General features: G+C 39.8%; 1 protein-coding gene across 1 annotated transcript in view; it reads right to left on the reverse strand.

The window, feature by feature from the left end:
- SPTBN5 (spectrin beta, non-erythrocytic 5) overlaps positions 1-16,592 on the reverse strand; it is a 100,497-nt gene that overhangs the window by 19,284 nt on the left and 64,621 nt on the right. Inside the window, 11 exon segments of the mRNA XM_013959456.2 lie at positions 1,394-1,540; positions 2,194-2,284; positions 3,287-3,459; positions 4,921-4,998; positions 6,101-6,289; positions 8,196-8,358; positions 8,991-9,112; positions 10,656-10,769; positions 12,675-12,789; positions 13,346-13,464; positions 16,222-16,317. Of these exon segments, the coding sequence (XP_013814910.2) occupies positions 1,394-1,540; positions 2,194-2,284; positions 3,287-3,459; positions 4,921-4,998; positions 6,101-6,289; positions 8,196-8,358; positions 8,991-9,112; positions 10,656-10,769; positions 12,675-12,789; positions 13,346-13,464; positions 16,222-16,317 (1,407 nt within the window).

Consider the following 16,592-nt stretch of genomic DNA (forward strand, 5'->3'; position numbering starts at 1 on the left):
GGAGGCTGCACAGACAAAGGAAAATGGATAAAGGCAAAATGCTTATTGAAACTATGTCAGGGACTGATTTTCCTATATTTCTGGCCTCTAAAACTATTTGAAATGTTACAAAGCCAATGTTAGAGGACATTTAAAGGCTAAAGAGAATCTTCATTATGCAATAGCTACACCACCTAAAGATTGGCAGTGAGCCTAGTTTGCAAGCACTATGTTATTTCTATGATATGCCCCATATTCTGTGACCACTGTTTGAGATTGTCCAGCTACCTATCCTTTTCTATTCCCTTCCCTGCATGTTAGAAGAGGTTTTACAATGTCATGCAATGGTACCTTTGTATCACTGTATGATATAGTAAAAGTGTATCTGCTTTTCTAATCCCTGACCTACAGATGCTTTACTGGTTGGTTGAAAAAGAGGTAGAGGAGGCACAGCAAGAGACTCCTCCATGAGGCAGAGGATCCTTAAGCTGGGGCCAAATTTGCTTTAGAAAGCTACGCTGAGCTATTTCTATATTATGCAATGAGGGAGAGGAGGCATAGCAAGAGAAGGATGCTAAACCAGAACAGCAGATGTTAATTTTCTTCTAAAAATCAATTCCCAAGGACATTCCCAAGGACAAAGGCAAGGCAGAAAGAAATAATGAGATTTTGCAAACAACTCTTTAAAAACATGTTAGTATGGAGAGAGTTGTAACTCCACCCTTAATTGTCCTGTTGTGTCTGCTCAGTTTCTGAAAACAATAGCTTCTACATCACTCCATACAGATAAATCTGAGGAGGAGCCCTATCCTTAATGCTCAGTTACCTATTGCAAAATACAGATAGTAAGCATTGTGCTGAGAATAAGTTTAAGAAACATGTAACGGTCTGTCCTTCCAAACCCATCATCTGATCACAGCTTCTGCCAGGTATCTGACAAAGCTTGTCAGACTTCCCTCATATCTCTCCTACTAGCATGTCTCTGCAAAGGCAACACTTGAAAACTCATCTTGACACCTTTTGTAGGATATATCTTATCTGACTTGTTGAAACTGTGCATTTAGTCACCTTGGTTCCCTTCAGGAAAGAAACAGGTATACCTCCAAAGTGTGATTCACCCCAAAGAGACATGTCTAAAATCAGTGGAATGAATCATTCATTGGAAGCAACCATCTTTTTCCATTGTACATACAATGAATATAGCTCACACTGGACCCCAAGAGATAAGCTGAAAGAATCCCATGCCTTTTATCCAAGGCACAGAAAGTTCTTGATGGGTTAAAGAAGTAAGCTTCCAAACCCCCTTAGAGGTAAATAAAGTGAACAATGTCAGTGAGGGGGACAGTGATCTCCCTTGCTTGTTTGTGACTTTGTGACAGTTTTCAAGCCCTGCCATCAACCCAGCTTCTCTCACAGATTTGATGGAGTCTAGGCGATTTCTATTGGCCATGATCTCCGCTTGGAAAGTCTGGTGCTTCTGCAATTTGGTCTGCAGGTTGCTTGGATCCTTCCAGCTGTCATCCTGGGCAATACTATTCTTCTCATTGATCCAAGCAGCCACCTTTGGGGAGGAAAGAGCAGAAGTAGACAAAAATTCAGAGTTCCTTCAGCTCCAATCTGCCAGGCTCTCTTCTAATATGTATAACACATAGGACTAGTGAGTAGGAACAAAAATTAGTTGTCCTTCTGAGATTCTGCTTTCCAAAGCTCCTTATGTCTTTCATAATGAGATCATCCCTGCAGCTTTGTTTACAAGCACTGTCAGCTGGAAAGGAGGCCGCATCCATGAGATAGTGTCTATGTAGTGTGAGTGTGTGTGTGTGGGTATATGTGCCTATGGGGGAGAAAGAGCAACTGCATCCATATTTCTAATCCCACTGTCAGCATCTCATAGGAAAAGGATTAGTTTGCCTCTGCCCGTTAATTTTCAAATGGTGGAACATTCTCTTTTTAGGTATCTATTTCTTCTGCATTGTGCTGTGGTTTGAGGAGAATATCAGAATTAGACCTTTCATTTAGACACTGGAGGGAAACTGTGACTTGAAAGCTGAAAAAGATCCCTTCTCTCTTATCCTCATCTTTTCCAATCTCATCTCCTTTCAGACTCAGTTCTTCTTTAATTTTTTCTCCTAGTAAATCCCTTCAGGGATTCAGACCTATGCAGCATGGTATGTTTTAAGAAACCAGAACACCATGAATCCAATGTAATTGTACCTCAAAGGAATTCCTCAGCAACCTCTGCAGAAGCCTTGATTCCTCTAGCAGACGTCTGCGAGCAGCAGCATTCTCCAGCAGTTTCTCTTTCCTGAGTTGAAGACAAACATATGAAGTAAAAATCACAGAGTGGATTAGTTAGGATATGGGTTTTCAAATTTCATCTCTAAAAGCCACGTGATCTAACCCTTCATTTCTAGGAGACAGTTGATTATAACATGCAGTCTTCCATGATTCAGACTGCCAGAGAAGATGCTCAGGACACTGTAGGAAGGACTATTTGCAGAAGGTTATGTTTAAAGTGTGCACTTATTCTCTATATGTAATACCTGCCTCTAAGAATCACCATTAGTGCCTTTCAGGGGAATGGAACATAAGCTTAGCATGTTTCTATATGGAAAGTCTGTGGATATAAGGGTATTTGACACTGATATTGTCTGATAAACCAAAGCTACACCATCCTCTCTTCTTCCTCCCAAATATGGGCCATCAGCACTTTATTCAAATTAATGTAAGAATGAGATAGTTTGCACATTGCTTTTGCTCTGCCATAGCACTGAATGTAACTGCCTCTACTATCAGCATTTGTTTAAGAGGAACAATATGAAACATGCTAGGAGAAATAAAAAAATTCACATGAAAGGGCAAGATCTTATCAGAAAGAACTGTAAAATGCCGTAATGGAGAACCTGAGCAGGGCTTTAGGGTCAATTCCCTCAGAGCAGTGAAAAAGCAGTAAAGTAGCAAATTACCTTTCTTGATGATATTTAATGACAATGAAGTATTTACTGGCACAGCGGGCCTCTGTGGGTTGTTTGAAGCACTGTCCCTAAGGCCAGGCCAGGATGCAGAATTACAGAAAAACTGCCTTTTTCCTGAAACCCGCCCTCCATTTAACTGTACTTTGGAAACCTCCTAATGAAATATTGACTAGACTCAAGCCAATTTGGCAGGACCACAGTGTGAATAGCAATGCTAAGTAAATGCAAACCAGTTTATGGTTCTCTTAAAACAGTCAAAGACTTTAGAGCACATGGGGAGAGTTTCGTTGCAAAAGAAATGGGTAGCAGACATGGGAAGGAATTGACTTTACCTCCTCAGAATGGCCTGGCATCTGTTGGTGATGTTGTCTGAGTCATAGTGCTTGTTTTGTGTTAGCTGCTGAGCAAATGAAGCTATCTCATCAATTTTCTCCATCTGAGCTTCCAGGGCTTTCTCAAACTGCATGTGTTTCCGCTGTAGGCTCTCCACACTAGACACTGAGTCCTGGACGGAATTCAACAAAGGGAAGCTACTTTTAGTCACAGTTATTCTATCCACCACACTGATAATCCAGAAGCTAAATGGCATTTACTCCACATTTGTAAGCCATCAAGAAAATATATTGGCCTTTGAAATTTATTGTCATTGAACCTGAGACTTGGGGCTTAAATAATGTTCTATGCATGGTCTGAAGCCATTAATTCAGAGTCAGAACTGAACAAACTGCTGGATGCTCAGCTTCTTCTGCTGACTGTTGTGCTACAAACAGCATCTCATTCTTCTCAGGAGATAAAGCTGATCTCCTCCTAATCATAAATCAGTCTTGTGACAGATGCTGTTTTGGAAGCAAATATGAGATGCCAAAATGAGATCAGAGTTAAATGAACAAATATATCACAGAAAGAGGTTAAAACTAGAGCCTCAGTTTCAACCCATGGAATTTGGAAGAGCTCAGATCCGGATCTGAACTTGAGGACTGGACCTGCCATTACAGTTAATCTCAAGAGAAACATGGAATCTGACTTCTTGTAATGTTTGTGACTCCAATTTAATGACTCAGAGCTCTCTTTTCAGCACCCCTCTGCACTTTTAATTTCAGAATCAGAAGTGTCAAAATGTTACTTTAATAAATTGTGTTTTCCTACTGTTCTAGAGGGAGCTGTAGAGCTCCTGAAGAAGCTCATCCTTTCAAAAGTTTCATATCAGATGGATTACAAAACATCTAAACAGCTGGATGTTTACATGAACCACTGGAATAGTGGTTCTGTGCGTTGCTGAACTAAAAATGACTGGAAAATGGGTGCCTCTTTCAAGTCTCTTATACTTCAGTGGAGGGGCTGTGAATACATACCTCCAGGCTGAAAGTTACTGAGACAGACACCAGCTGCTAGCATTAGTACCATTTGTACCAATTATGTCTACACTGAACTCAGAGATGTAATTGTAGTTCCTGCAGAGACAGTGAGAGGTGAGGTTTAAGACTGCTTGTGTACTATGTATACTGTACAAGTCGCAGTGTAAGCTAACCATCAGAGTGTATATCCAGCATCCTGCATGGCTTTTGCAGCCTGTGCATCAGACTATGCTTTAAGTTTTTGCAATGTTACTGATACCTGAGGTAGCTAATTTTAAGCTACATTGGATATGTCAGCAGTGACAGCAATGCTGACTTGCACACTGCTGGTAAGCTTACTTGGGTCAGGTATGACCAGTTAGAGATGCAGTCTCAGTTTCCCACTGTAATAGGAGTAGTTGGAATGTTTCATTACACTTGGGGCTGAGAAACCTATCCTGTCTGTGTAAAGTATTGAGGAAAGAAATCTGATCCTAAACTGTCAACAAGGCAGAACAGTAACTTTGGAGGGAGAAGGATCGCAGGAAGGTTCAGAGCACATCATCATACTTCACAGCTCCCTGTCCCCCCGACTGACTGCTGGGAATATTGTTGTTTCTCCGTGTACCTACCCCTAAGTCCTCATTGGCTAGGAAAGCCTCTTTGCTGCTGAGCCAGCTCTCAGTCTGTTCCACATAGCCATAGAATTTCTGTATGGGGAGAGAAAGCAGACACAAGTGTGCTGTAAAGTAGAAGCAGTCATGTCTTGGGCAGAGCATGCTGAAAAATACTCAATTAACTTTCTGGACTATTGCAAAAATTAATCGATAGCACTGCGTGACAATAAGTATTAGATGCTGCAATAGCTATATATGTAACTATAAATATTGTAGCTTTCTCCTTTACAAATATAACTATTTCTTTTCACCTCAGGCATAGGGTACAATACAAGTACTTGTAGCATGTTTGCTAATAATGTAGACAGTTTTCTATACTCTAATTCTTAAAACTATGAGTGGTACCTTTACACTGAGAGTGCTGTGTAAGGTACTGGCCAATGAAAGAGATGGTAATGTTGCCTGAAATAAGTAGAATGTAATACATAAAGAAGCATGAAAGCAGCGCTTACCATATGGTTTAAGTTCTTATATATATGAATTTTTTTAGAAGGGTCTAGTAGCACCAGCTGTTAATTAAGGTATGTGACACTCCCCATTATAAGATCTCTGTTTCAATTATTTCTAACTTTTGCCAACAAGCCATTTGGGCAGAAATTTTGTAAATGGGATAACTGTCTCAGGCAAGTATTTCTGGAAAACTTCAGCCAAAACAGTTCTTATGTTAGAAGAAAGCCAGGGAAAAATACTTTATCTTGTCCATGATACATTTTTCTTCAGATCATTTCATTAAAATGTATGCCTGCCTCCATGTTTTGGGGGTGAGGGTTTGGAATTTGGTAGGGCAGTGGTTTTCCATTTCAAGGATGTGCCTTTTGCCAGCTGCATGAGGGTTTGTGTGAACTTTTGCCAAGTTCTATAGCCTTTGAAAGACATAAGAGCACATATTCCACAGAAACTTCTCTGGTTTGTAAAGATACAACTTCTAAAGGTCTTGCCATCATTGAACATACTCAGCCTTCACTATGCCTTCTGGAAACCACTGAAATGTGGTGTCAAGCCCTGGGTATTATTAGCATATCTTTTGTTATACCATCCTCACTTGATGGTAATTCAATTTTTTTTTATCTGCTGTCTATACTGAGAAAAGTTATCAGTGGGATGCACATTCTCCATTGAATGCTTTTTTACTCACCTGTAAATCTTGAGCCTCAAATAATTTTAAATATTGCTCCTGCCATGCTTGAATCAATTCAGACCAGGCTAGCTGCAATCTGGAGAGGGACTGATGAATCTCAGGGGTTGCATAGTGACCAGAATTGGCAAGTTTCTGACCATAGTTACTGAGAAAGTTGAATCTTTCCACTCGTGCTTCAATCTCCTCCTAAAATATATTAGTAAGGTTGATGTCAAAGGTTTATGGAATGCCAGCTATTCAGGATACAGGCCTTAAGGGGAAGAATATGGACATCAACTTTCCAACACTAGTATTTGTACAGAAAATCATTCACCTTTGAGCTATGGTACCGAAAGAGCATAGAACGGCCTGAGAAAGTAAATGTGGACAATAAATGACTTTATTGCTCTAGGAACAACTGGTCTCCTATAAATCAAAATTGAGATTCAATTAGGAACAGAATGAAAAATGATTAGAATAAATTAACATGGTTTTGAACATCCATAATACTGTATTCCCCATATTCCCACATGAAAGGTGGTTCTTTTAAAATGAACAGTGCCTAGAATTTTTCCTCTCCTGCCAAATATTAGATTATTGCATTAAAGACACTATTTTATTTTATTTCTTGGGGATAAAATGAAATATATTAAACTTTATCCTCTGGTCTGAGGAAAAGATTGAGCTATGTCTGTATATTGAATCCTTGAGGTAAAAACATTACAAACAACTGTGAGTCCTGCAAACTGAATGTGGAATTCCTAATGTAAACCATTTGAAAACAAAAAATAACTCTATACTGAAATAACAATGTGCATTAACTTGTAAACCATCTCAAAACTATGGCATGGTCTACTAAATGTTTCAAATTAGCACTGTTGTTTTTAGGGTTTATTCCTTATTTGGGTTGGCCAGTCTTAGCTAACACATCTGTAAGAAGATAGCCACTTTGTTTTTTATTCAGATTAGCACCTTGTGTTTAATTCTCGACTCTCCTAAGGACTTTGGTTTGTGCCACTAGCCTGAATGAAAAAATAATCCATCTCGTCTGATCTATAATTTTAGTTTAGTGAACATAGTGCAAAAGAACACATTTCTTGGATTCCTCCTTCTCTGTATGACTGTCTCCTTAGATCTGTTTGGCTTCCTTTGCTAATAGATATTAAAGGCCTAGATCTTGCCACTTTCAAAACTGGAGTATAACAATGGTTTGGGGCATTTCTATTGTAGCAAAGAATTATTAGTATGGTTGAATAAGAGCGTGACATGAAAGAGCATTGTTAAAATAGAAGACTGAAAGAGGAGGCGACATCAGGTGCTAGGTATTAAATTCAGATCTAGAATTGAATCAGAATCATAACAAACTATTTGTACTAGTAATGGGATCCAAACAGCACTGGATTTTCACCCTTGATATTATTAATAATTTTGGGAACATGCCTTTTAGAAAACGTAACATAACTGCAAAGAAAAAATAAAACAGTAGGATGAAGTGCATAATGCTAGGTAGAAAGTAAATTGGTAATATAGGTCTTTTTTCTGAAGTTAATTAACAATATCACCCCTTTTAGAAAATTCACCAAAAATATTAGCCAAATTAGCCACCAAAAGAATGTGCGGTAGTTTGTACTGGGGTACAAAGTGTTTCAGCAATGAATGTATAGTACCAGTACCACTCAATGGCAATTTAGTGTCCTGTGTGAAACAAATTGCTGGTTTTATTTTCCTCTCAGGCAAACGGAGTTAAATGGCAAAAGCTAGCCCAAAGCTAGCATTGATTAGTATGCTTTTTGGCAATCTGAGCAAACAGATCAGCATTAAGTGTGTTTTGAGACAGGATCAGGTTTTTTTACCTGCAGAGTTGGACAGAAGTACAGGTGAGAAGTAATGCAGCTTTCTGGGACTTTTTGCAGAGGCATGAACTGCCAAACAGCCCATGGGATAGATTTCTGTCAATACCTAGGTGACTTCTGTTCCCAGCATGTTACTGAAAACAGTTTGTTCACCACGTTATTGACAGGTGCATGCAGCAAGGTCCTGCTGTGTCTGCAGCAAGTAGTTCCCATGGGAAAGTCCACTGGGATATTCAATTGGGAGCAATGATGATACTTGCCTTTCTCCCCTGATGCTCCTCGATCATGCTTTCCGCTTCATTTGGGCTTTTAGGAAGCCCTGCTGCTTCCATCAAGCCTCTGATGTTTTGGGTCCAATCTAGCATCTCCTTCATCTCAAAATTAAACTTCTGCAACTGATATGAGGCTGCCAGCTTCTCTTTCCTGCCACACAATGTGCAGTTTAGCATTAGCCAACATAAATTTGCCTAGCTTCCTTTCCCTCCCCATTTCCAGAGGAAGGTGTCCTAGGAGAAGCTGAATGACGTAAGTGAATTTGAGCCTTCTAGCTTTCCCTTACAGCTCCCTACAGTCTTCATGTTTAAATCAAAATCACAAGAGATACATGCTGTGTTGGAGGCAACACACTTACCTTATTCTCTACATTGGTTCATTAGGACAAGAACTGTAAAAACCTTCATAGCAGTTGCCTCCAGGAACTATTCCAGCTCAGGCCTAAGCCTTTGCTGTTTTGGAAAAACCCAAGAAAAGAATCTTCTATAACAATCCAAAAATAAGTGCACATAGGGTTCATGACAGATTTAATCTGATAGTCTGGAGGCATTTCAGTAACATTATTTAGTGGAATAAGCTAAAAAATAATTGCATTGGTTTTCCTGAAATCACATCTGTGGAAATTTTGTTGTACCAAGTCATCCTTGTTCCAATGCAGGTGTCTTAGCTGCCTGTGTAAGATTTTGTAAAGGATCCTCAAAGAATTTTGGAAAGATTTGTCACCCCAGGGAGCAGCTTTCCTCCTGATGATGAGAGATGTTCAGACCACTAGAAGTCTTTACCTTTGTTTGGCCTGCCCCTGGAGTCGTAGCCAGTTGTTTTTCATCTCATGTTTCTTCATAGTCAGTTTGTCATTTATGGATGGATTCCTTGTGGAAAGGCGGAAAGATTCCAATTCCAATGGCTGGGAAGAGATTTATAGTACAGTGACTTTAGGCCAAATGGTTATATCCATTCCTGAGTTTGACTTCAAGGACAAGTAGCTCCTTTTAAGATCCCAGTTTTCAAAATCGGGTACTTAGATTACAACAACAAAATATACAAAAGGACTTGTTTAATGCACAAAAGATACATATGTATTTGCAAGAAATTGTCCACATGCAGAAACAGATGTGTGTTGCTTTGCATACACAAACCTTAATTTACAATTAAGAAGACAGTTTTGCAGAGTGGGGACAAACGCAGAACAAAGTGCTAATTATAACCTCTATTAGCCTAAATTAAGATGGATAATAGAGTCATGGAGATAAGGCAGTACACAGGAGCAACCAGACTTGTCTTTCAGCAAATGACTGGAAACTCCTTTGTTTCTGCTTCATAAAACAGCAGCTCCAAAACATAACTTTCAATGTAGACTTCTAGTTGATGCTGTTTTAACACAACCTGGTAAACAGACACTCACCAACTCAGGTTTATAGTTGCTATCTTTCTTCTGTTACTCCATCAAGTTGATGAAAATGAAGAATTTTAATTATGTAGAAAGAAGAATGTCCCAGGCTAGTTTTAATCCATAAGAAAACTATAGATATTATACTTTTGACATTATTTGTAGCAGCATCAAAAACAAAAAACAAAAAACTTTGCTCATCTTCCTGCTTCCATGCAGCACTCCCCCATATAGCCTTGCTAATTCTATCTGTGGAATGCCGAATAGTAATTGCCCACTTTTCATATGAGAAATATGAGAGTTAGCTAACAAAGTCACAAGGTGTGATGATATCACCTGTTGCACACTACTGTGAAGGAAAGAAAGTTTAGAGAAAGTTTGCAAAAATGTGTTCCATATGAAAAAACCTTAGTACTCTGGTCAACAGTAAAAATGGTGAAAAGATGTCATGGGATTTCTGCTACTGCAGTTCAGCTGAAAACATTAAAAAAATATGCAATTACATAGGAGCTCAGATGCATATTTAATGCTCAGATTAAACCATGCAAACTGGCCATTTTACAAGAACAAGAGCTGATCAGGGAATGATAACCTAAGATTTTTTGTTCTAATGACTTTATCCAAAAACCATATGCACTGCAGTTCAGCTCTAAATAGAGCTAAAGTCAACATTTTGGTTCATGTCAGTACAGAAAATGGGGGAAAGACTGAGAGTTAAATTTGGATTCCACACTTTCCAAGAGATACAGGACAGTGTAATCTGGCACCTAGATGAGTGCCAGAAAAACAACTAACATGTTAAAAAAGGACTTCTCTTCTTAGATTTGGTCCACCAGGAAGAGGACATTTCATACAATAAATTAGGATTAAATGGCATAGGATAAAGAATCACAGTATTTTACTAAGAAGAAACCTGCATGCTCTACTATACCTGCTGCCTTCTCATTGCAGTGCAGTTCATGCTGGTGAATCTGAAGGGTTGTGTTGACTTTTACATCATATTTCCAAGAAGCAAAAATGAACATTGTTATAGTATCCTCTGTGTAGCCCCACTTCTTACCTCCATTTTGGACTTAATAACGCTGATTTCTCTCTCCATCTCTTCATGCCTTCGAATCAGGTTTTCCACACTTTCCACATCTTTCCCATAATCCAATGCTTGTATTAATACACTCTGAAGGGGGTAAGAGGGAGGTGCAAATGGCAAAGATGGCAAAAAGCAAAAGGATCATATCTCAATTCTTTCAAATTGTCCCATTCTCCCCTTCTTTTTTTGCCATCTAACTTTTTAAATTGCCTTCTTAAATTTCAACAGGGCACCTTATGTCTGCACTGTTTACGGAGAAGGAACAAGACTTCACAACTCTTTAAACAGTCTCAATCCTCCTTTACTTGGGGTGCCACTGGGCATTCACATGTAAAACATAAAGGCAGGAATGCTTCCCTACATTTCTCAGTCCTTCTTCTCTTTTTTTTTTCCCTAGACCAAAATAGCCAAATATTTCTGATTCTGTTGTTGTGTAGAAATTTGCAAGAGCATCTGTTTGATGAAAACATGGAAAAAAATTGACCCTTAAAATTCTACAAGAAATAAAATCCTGGACAATTAAGAAATACATTAGTAAAAGTTGTTATAAAAACATTCAAACTACTAGTTTGTAAGCTGAAGTAGCCCCTACTGACTTATTATTCAAATAGATAGCATATAGTTATATGCATGAAATGATTAGTTTTTATGTAGCATTTTTCTTCTATTAACCTGAATAGAATAAACAAGGACAGACATTTCTACCTGCATTTTCTGATGGAGAAAATGAAATATAATGAGATTTTTATATAACTTTTCATAGTCACATATTTAATATGAGTACATGTCACAGTTCAGTAACAGGGAGAGATACCCAAGCTAGCACTGAATGAACAAGCTTTGAATTTGGAACAGTACTTTAATGTTAGAAGTTGCTATGTTCTATCTAAGTAGCTAATTTATTCATAAAAAGCTTTATGGTAGCTCAGCTAATGGCTTTTGGACTTCAGAACCAACTTGGATAGCTCTGCTCAGCATTGTCTCAAGGAGATGTACTCTTGCATCAGTAACACAGCAAGAAACAGACCCCAGTCTCTTAGCTTCTTAGATCTGCATCCTGCTCACTGCACCTTCTTGTGTTTCTTCCCTGTGGAAGGATTTACCAGATCACATGCAGATGTCTATGATGCAGAGATGCCACTGCTCATTTAGTTAGCTAATTCCCTCTATCATCAGTGGAAAGAAGGAGGCACTGTTGGAGCATGATTCATCGCACCTTCAAGAGGACATCTGAAATAGGTTGGACACACTGTGCTCTAGAAGTACCTATTTCTTTCCACTAGTCAGTGTGAAAGAAGGCCATGGACGACTCTTCTGGATATAGCATTTAGTCACCAAGGTAAAAAGTACTATTTAATTGGAAATATCATTTGTCTAGAGAATATTTATTAGAATCATAGAATCACAAAAGAATTGTGATTCTCTGGAAGTCATCTAGTCCAGCCCCTGCTCAAAGTAGGACCAACTTAGATCAGGTTGCTCAGGGCTCAGTTCAGCTGAAATTTGAACATTATCAAGGATGGACACTCCACAGTCTCTCTGGGTAACTTCTTCCAGTGTTTGATCACTCTCAATTTGATTTTTTTTTCCATTTACATCTAATTGGAACTTCTCTTGTTGCAACTTGTGTCTACTGACTATTCTTTCACTGTGAACCTCTGAGAAGGGTTTGGCTTCATCTTCTCTGTAACCTCCCATTAGATAGTTAAAAATAGCATCCCCTCTTATTGCAGACCTAATCTATAATTCCTGAAAATACATTTCAAATTTACATTTTTAACCATGAATGCCTTAGAGTTGGTAATCCATGAAGTGTTTTGATGATATTTTAGCCATCCTACGAAATCAGTACATAGAAAACTATCAAAAGTCACTGCTGGATACTGTCTAGCCATTAGGCTGCCTGGGTTTATCATCTGTTGCCAAAATAGAAGCTGGGTGAATGGTAAAGAACATTTTCTCATGTCCATCAATAAAAATGTGAGAACTCACCTTCTCACTAATTCTTTCTGTGATGTCATCAATTTCCCTGATTAAGGCATGAATTTCTAGGGCTCCCTCCAGCCTCCTCCTGTATGCATTCAGGTTACCATGGAAACTGTTCCACCTGTTATTGAAAAGAATATTTTAGAGGTGAGGACTTCCACAAGTGAGGTTCATGACACTCAAATCTAAGTAGAAAGACTGGATTCTGAGCTACCTTGTGCACTGATCCCCACTACCCTATAACAGAGAGACTTCATAGAGGCAGAACATTAGCCTAACAAAATAAATATCCAGCCATCTGGATATATCTATTCTAAATCTATACTTTGGAATCTTTAACACTCTGCTGTGAATTAGTGGGAGTAAGATGAACTTCATCAGGATGACTACGTGGACAGACATAAGTGTCTTAGCTTTGCAAATGTATTCTGCAAAGTGCTGCAACACAGCCTATTCATCTCCAAGGCTAGAAACATGACCTATCCCTGCTGTATTAGAAAACCTTCTGGCTAACTGCTAAGGGTCTTGAAAGGCAACTCCATTGCCTGATATTTGGTAGCCATGATGTTAAAGGAGAAAGTATGTATTGGAACTCCTCCTCTTATCTCAGCCCACTTCAGAGACCTAATCTTCCCTTCCTGTTTTTGCTTCACACAGAAGCTTAATGACATACTCACTTCTCATTGAGCTGCTCCCGGCGCTGATATATTGTCTTTGTTTCTTCCTTGTTCTGTCTCTCCAGTTTCATGGCCAGGACATTGATAGCCTTAATGTGTGCATCATCCACTGTCATCTCCTGTAAAGTGAGAAAAGGAGCAAAGGTCTATGTTCAAAATGCTTGCTGAGCTTTCCACTGAGACATGAAAAACAACAACAACAATAAAGCAAGTGTTATGCCCCACTACCGAAAATTTCGGACATGTTTGCTCTGCTAACATGCTGTTACCAGTGCCAGATGAGAAGAGAGCAGAGGTAAGGAAAAACTTTCATGGCTACAGATACAAAAATAATCTAGGTCTAGACAAGGACCCTCAGAGCTTCCTATATAATCCAAGCATTCCAGCAGGGGCTCAATTGTTGAGGAAACACAGGAGCAGCTGTTACTTATGTAAGTGGCTGCTGTGGAATAGCTGATGTGTGGCAGATCGTTCCTCTGTCAAAAAGGCAGTGATTTGTGGCTCCTGGGCCTACTCACTGTTTTTCCAGATAGACTGCTGTCCAGAAGTGCCTTCTGTACTGTGGACAACAGGATTAAAATCCATACAGCCTTGAGAAACCCAAGCAATCCACACATCTGGTTGCAAGATATGTCATTACTTATTCTTCTAAAGCAGTATCATTGTATCTTAAAAGGTATGCTAAACCTTTGAGACAGTTTGCTTCCCATGTACCAGTGCACCATAGAAAGGAAAATATTTGCACATAGCACATATAATTTGGACTGTAGTGGAACAGTTGTTCTTTTGGAGCATGACCGACAGCCTACACTGAACACTCTTCCATGATTCAAAAACTTTCTCCATAGAACGGTAAATCGCATGCTTAGCAGAGAGTGTAGCAGAAGCACAGGTGCAAGATGCTAGCACACTGTTAATAGCAGTACTGACTCCATTTGTATTTTATTTATGCTATGTCCATACTAATATGCACGTTTCCATATGTACTTTACTATTATACACAGCTGTAAAGTAAACAAGAAAAAGCAGCAGACAGTAAGATATTACTTCAACAGAAACCCTGCAGTCTCCTCCCCTGGGAACTAGCAGCACTATGTCAAAGACTACGAGTAGAAAAACTGGCAGCCATTAATGCAGAATGGTTGCTCCCTATCCTGATCTCAGATTTGCCCAGTGGGGAAACCTAGACTGGATGGATGCACACACTGTGCCAAGGCCAGCCTGTTTCTGTCTGTACCACTCTATGATGTACTGGATAACTACGCACCAGCTATAAGGGTATCACAGTCCCAGCCTTTCTCTGTAGGAGTTATGTGAGAGTGGTACAGGAGCGGTGGCTAGAAGCTGACAGTATCTATGGCCAAGAGTTTCCTGTAGCATACACACCACCTAAGGTCTACCTTAGTTTATGGTAAGACTTTTGTTCAGAGACTTACACTGACTGGGACACTGTGTTGTTTCTGTCTCTTTCACCATCTTTCTGTTGGGCTACTATGAGCTGTAGCAGAGCCCTTGCTCCATCCCTTAGCTCACAGCTCAGCTGGTGACTGAAGGGTCTCTTCACTTCACTGATTCCCTGGTGCTGAAGTTTGATTAATTTGGTTCTCTGTCCTGATTCAGTGCTAATGCACTGTCACAGGAAATCCTGTAGGGCTCTGGAAGAGGAAGTCCTGGGTATTTTCCTCGGTGCCAGGCATCTCTATGCTATTATTCTGCATAGAAGAGGATTGTCTTCTGCTGCCATTAGGCAACAAAAAGAAAAGATGGGAGCTGCCATAACAGGAACTAGCAACAAGATAAGAAAGAATAGAGAGTAAAGAGAGTATTAGAAGATAACATTAGAGCAAACCTCACTCAGTAAATCCTAATACACCTGTTTCCAGACCTTCATCACAGTTTCCAGGCTAGCAAATCAGCACAGCAGTCTTTCCTATGTGACACTGGGACCCATTTGTCCACATCTCTATCAGTTCATACAAAGGGAAAGGACAAGAGGCTGCTGCAAATGCATCCCCTTGATGGATGAGGTTACAGCTCTCAGCGGCAGGAGCTTAAGCATGTCAGCAGCAGGCCCCTGTTGTGGCAGGACCTGCTCCACAGTGCTCCCAAGGTCTGGCACCCAGGTTAGCACATCCCGCTGGGGGCAAGAGAGGCAGCTGGCGCAACTCACCACTACAAAGGAGGCTCAATCCAGCACAGAAATACAAACTGTGCAGCTGTCCTGTCACATAGCTGCTTTCTGAAGTGTAAACCATTGCTGTATTTTACTAAATGCCAGATTATTAATATTATGATTCATGACCTACCACATGTGCTGTATCAACAAAGGCCCTACAAGATTTATGCTTCATTTGCACGAAGGAGTATGAGAAACTTGTCTGTTTCTCATGATGAGGGGAAGGGAGAAATATAGGAGGGAAATCGACAGAGAGGTCAACTTTTTTGAAGAGTTTGTCCATAGAAGGTCTATATCAACTTGCAGATTCAAAGAAACTCAGCTGAAACAAACATTTTTAATCCACATTTGGGTGGAAGTCACTGTGGCTTGCAGACTTCATAACCCAAACTGGAAGTTTGCTCACTTAAGTCTGAACTCAATTCAGGCGTATGCACCCAGCTTTGCAGCCATGTTGTGCAATCTGAATTTTCAGGTTGCATCAGAAGCGCCTGACAGCTCTGTTTAGACATCCTCAAAGCAGAAGGCACAATGACAGCCAACAATAGCTATTTTAATAGCTTACATAATGGTAATGCTTCCAACCCCCTCAGGATACTGAACTGTATTTGCTACATGGATATGCTGCTGGGCTGAAAAGTTAACTGCTGCTTCTAGTCACACAAGGGAGGTAGAAACAGGCATGGAAAATGCCTCTTACCCCTGATGCTGCTCCACGGAACTCATTCAGCTTTTTCACGAGCTGCAGGCAGTGTTCATAGTCATTTCCCACGTCACCTATGTTAATCATAACTTCCTGGGGAAAGAAGCATCCGATAAGCAAATATTTAGGCTAAGAGTACAAGCACACAATATTCCCCAATGCTTATGCTGATGCAGCAAAAGGGATTCCCCTCAGTTCACCATGACACACCAGGTCTGTGATGTTCTGCCTCTGTAAATCACCACCTTATAGCTTCTGAAGTAGTCTCTTCTGATCTTTACATAACTATGAGCTGAATTCCCAGTTCCCCTTCCAGTCTAAAACTGATCACCAAACATAGCCACTGCATGAAAACTTAGTGAATAAAG

The sequence above is a fragment of the Apteryx mantelli genome, chromosome 4 (assembly GCF_036417845.1).
Source record: "Apteryx mantelli isolate bAptMan1 chromosome 4, bAptMan1.hap1, whole genome shotgun sequence".
Lineage (NCBI taxonomy): Eukaryota > Metazoa > Chordata > Aves > Apterygiformes > Apterygidae > Apteryx > Apteryx mantelli.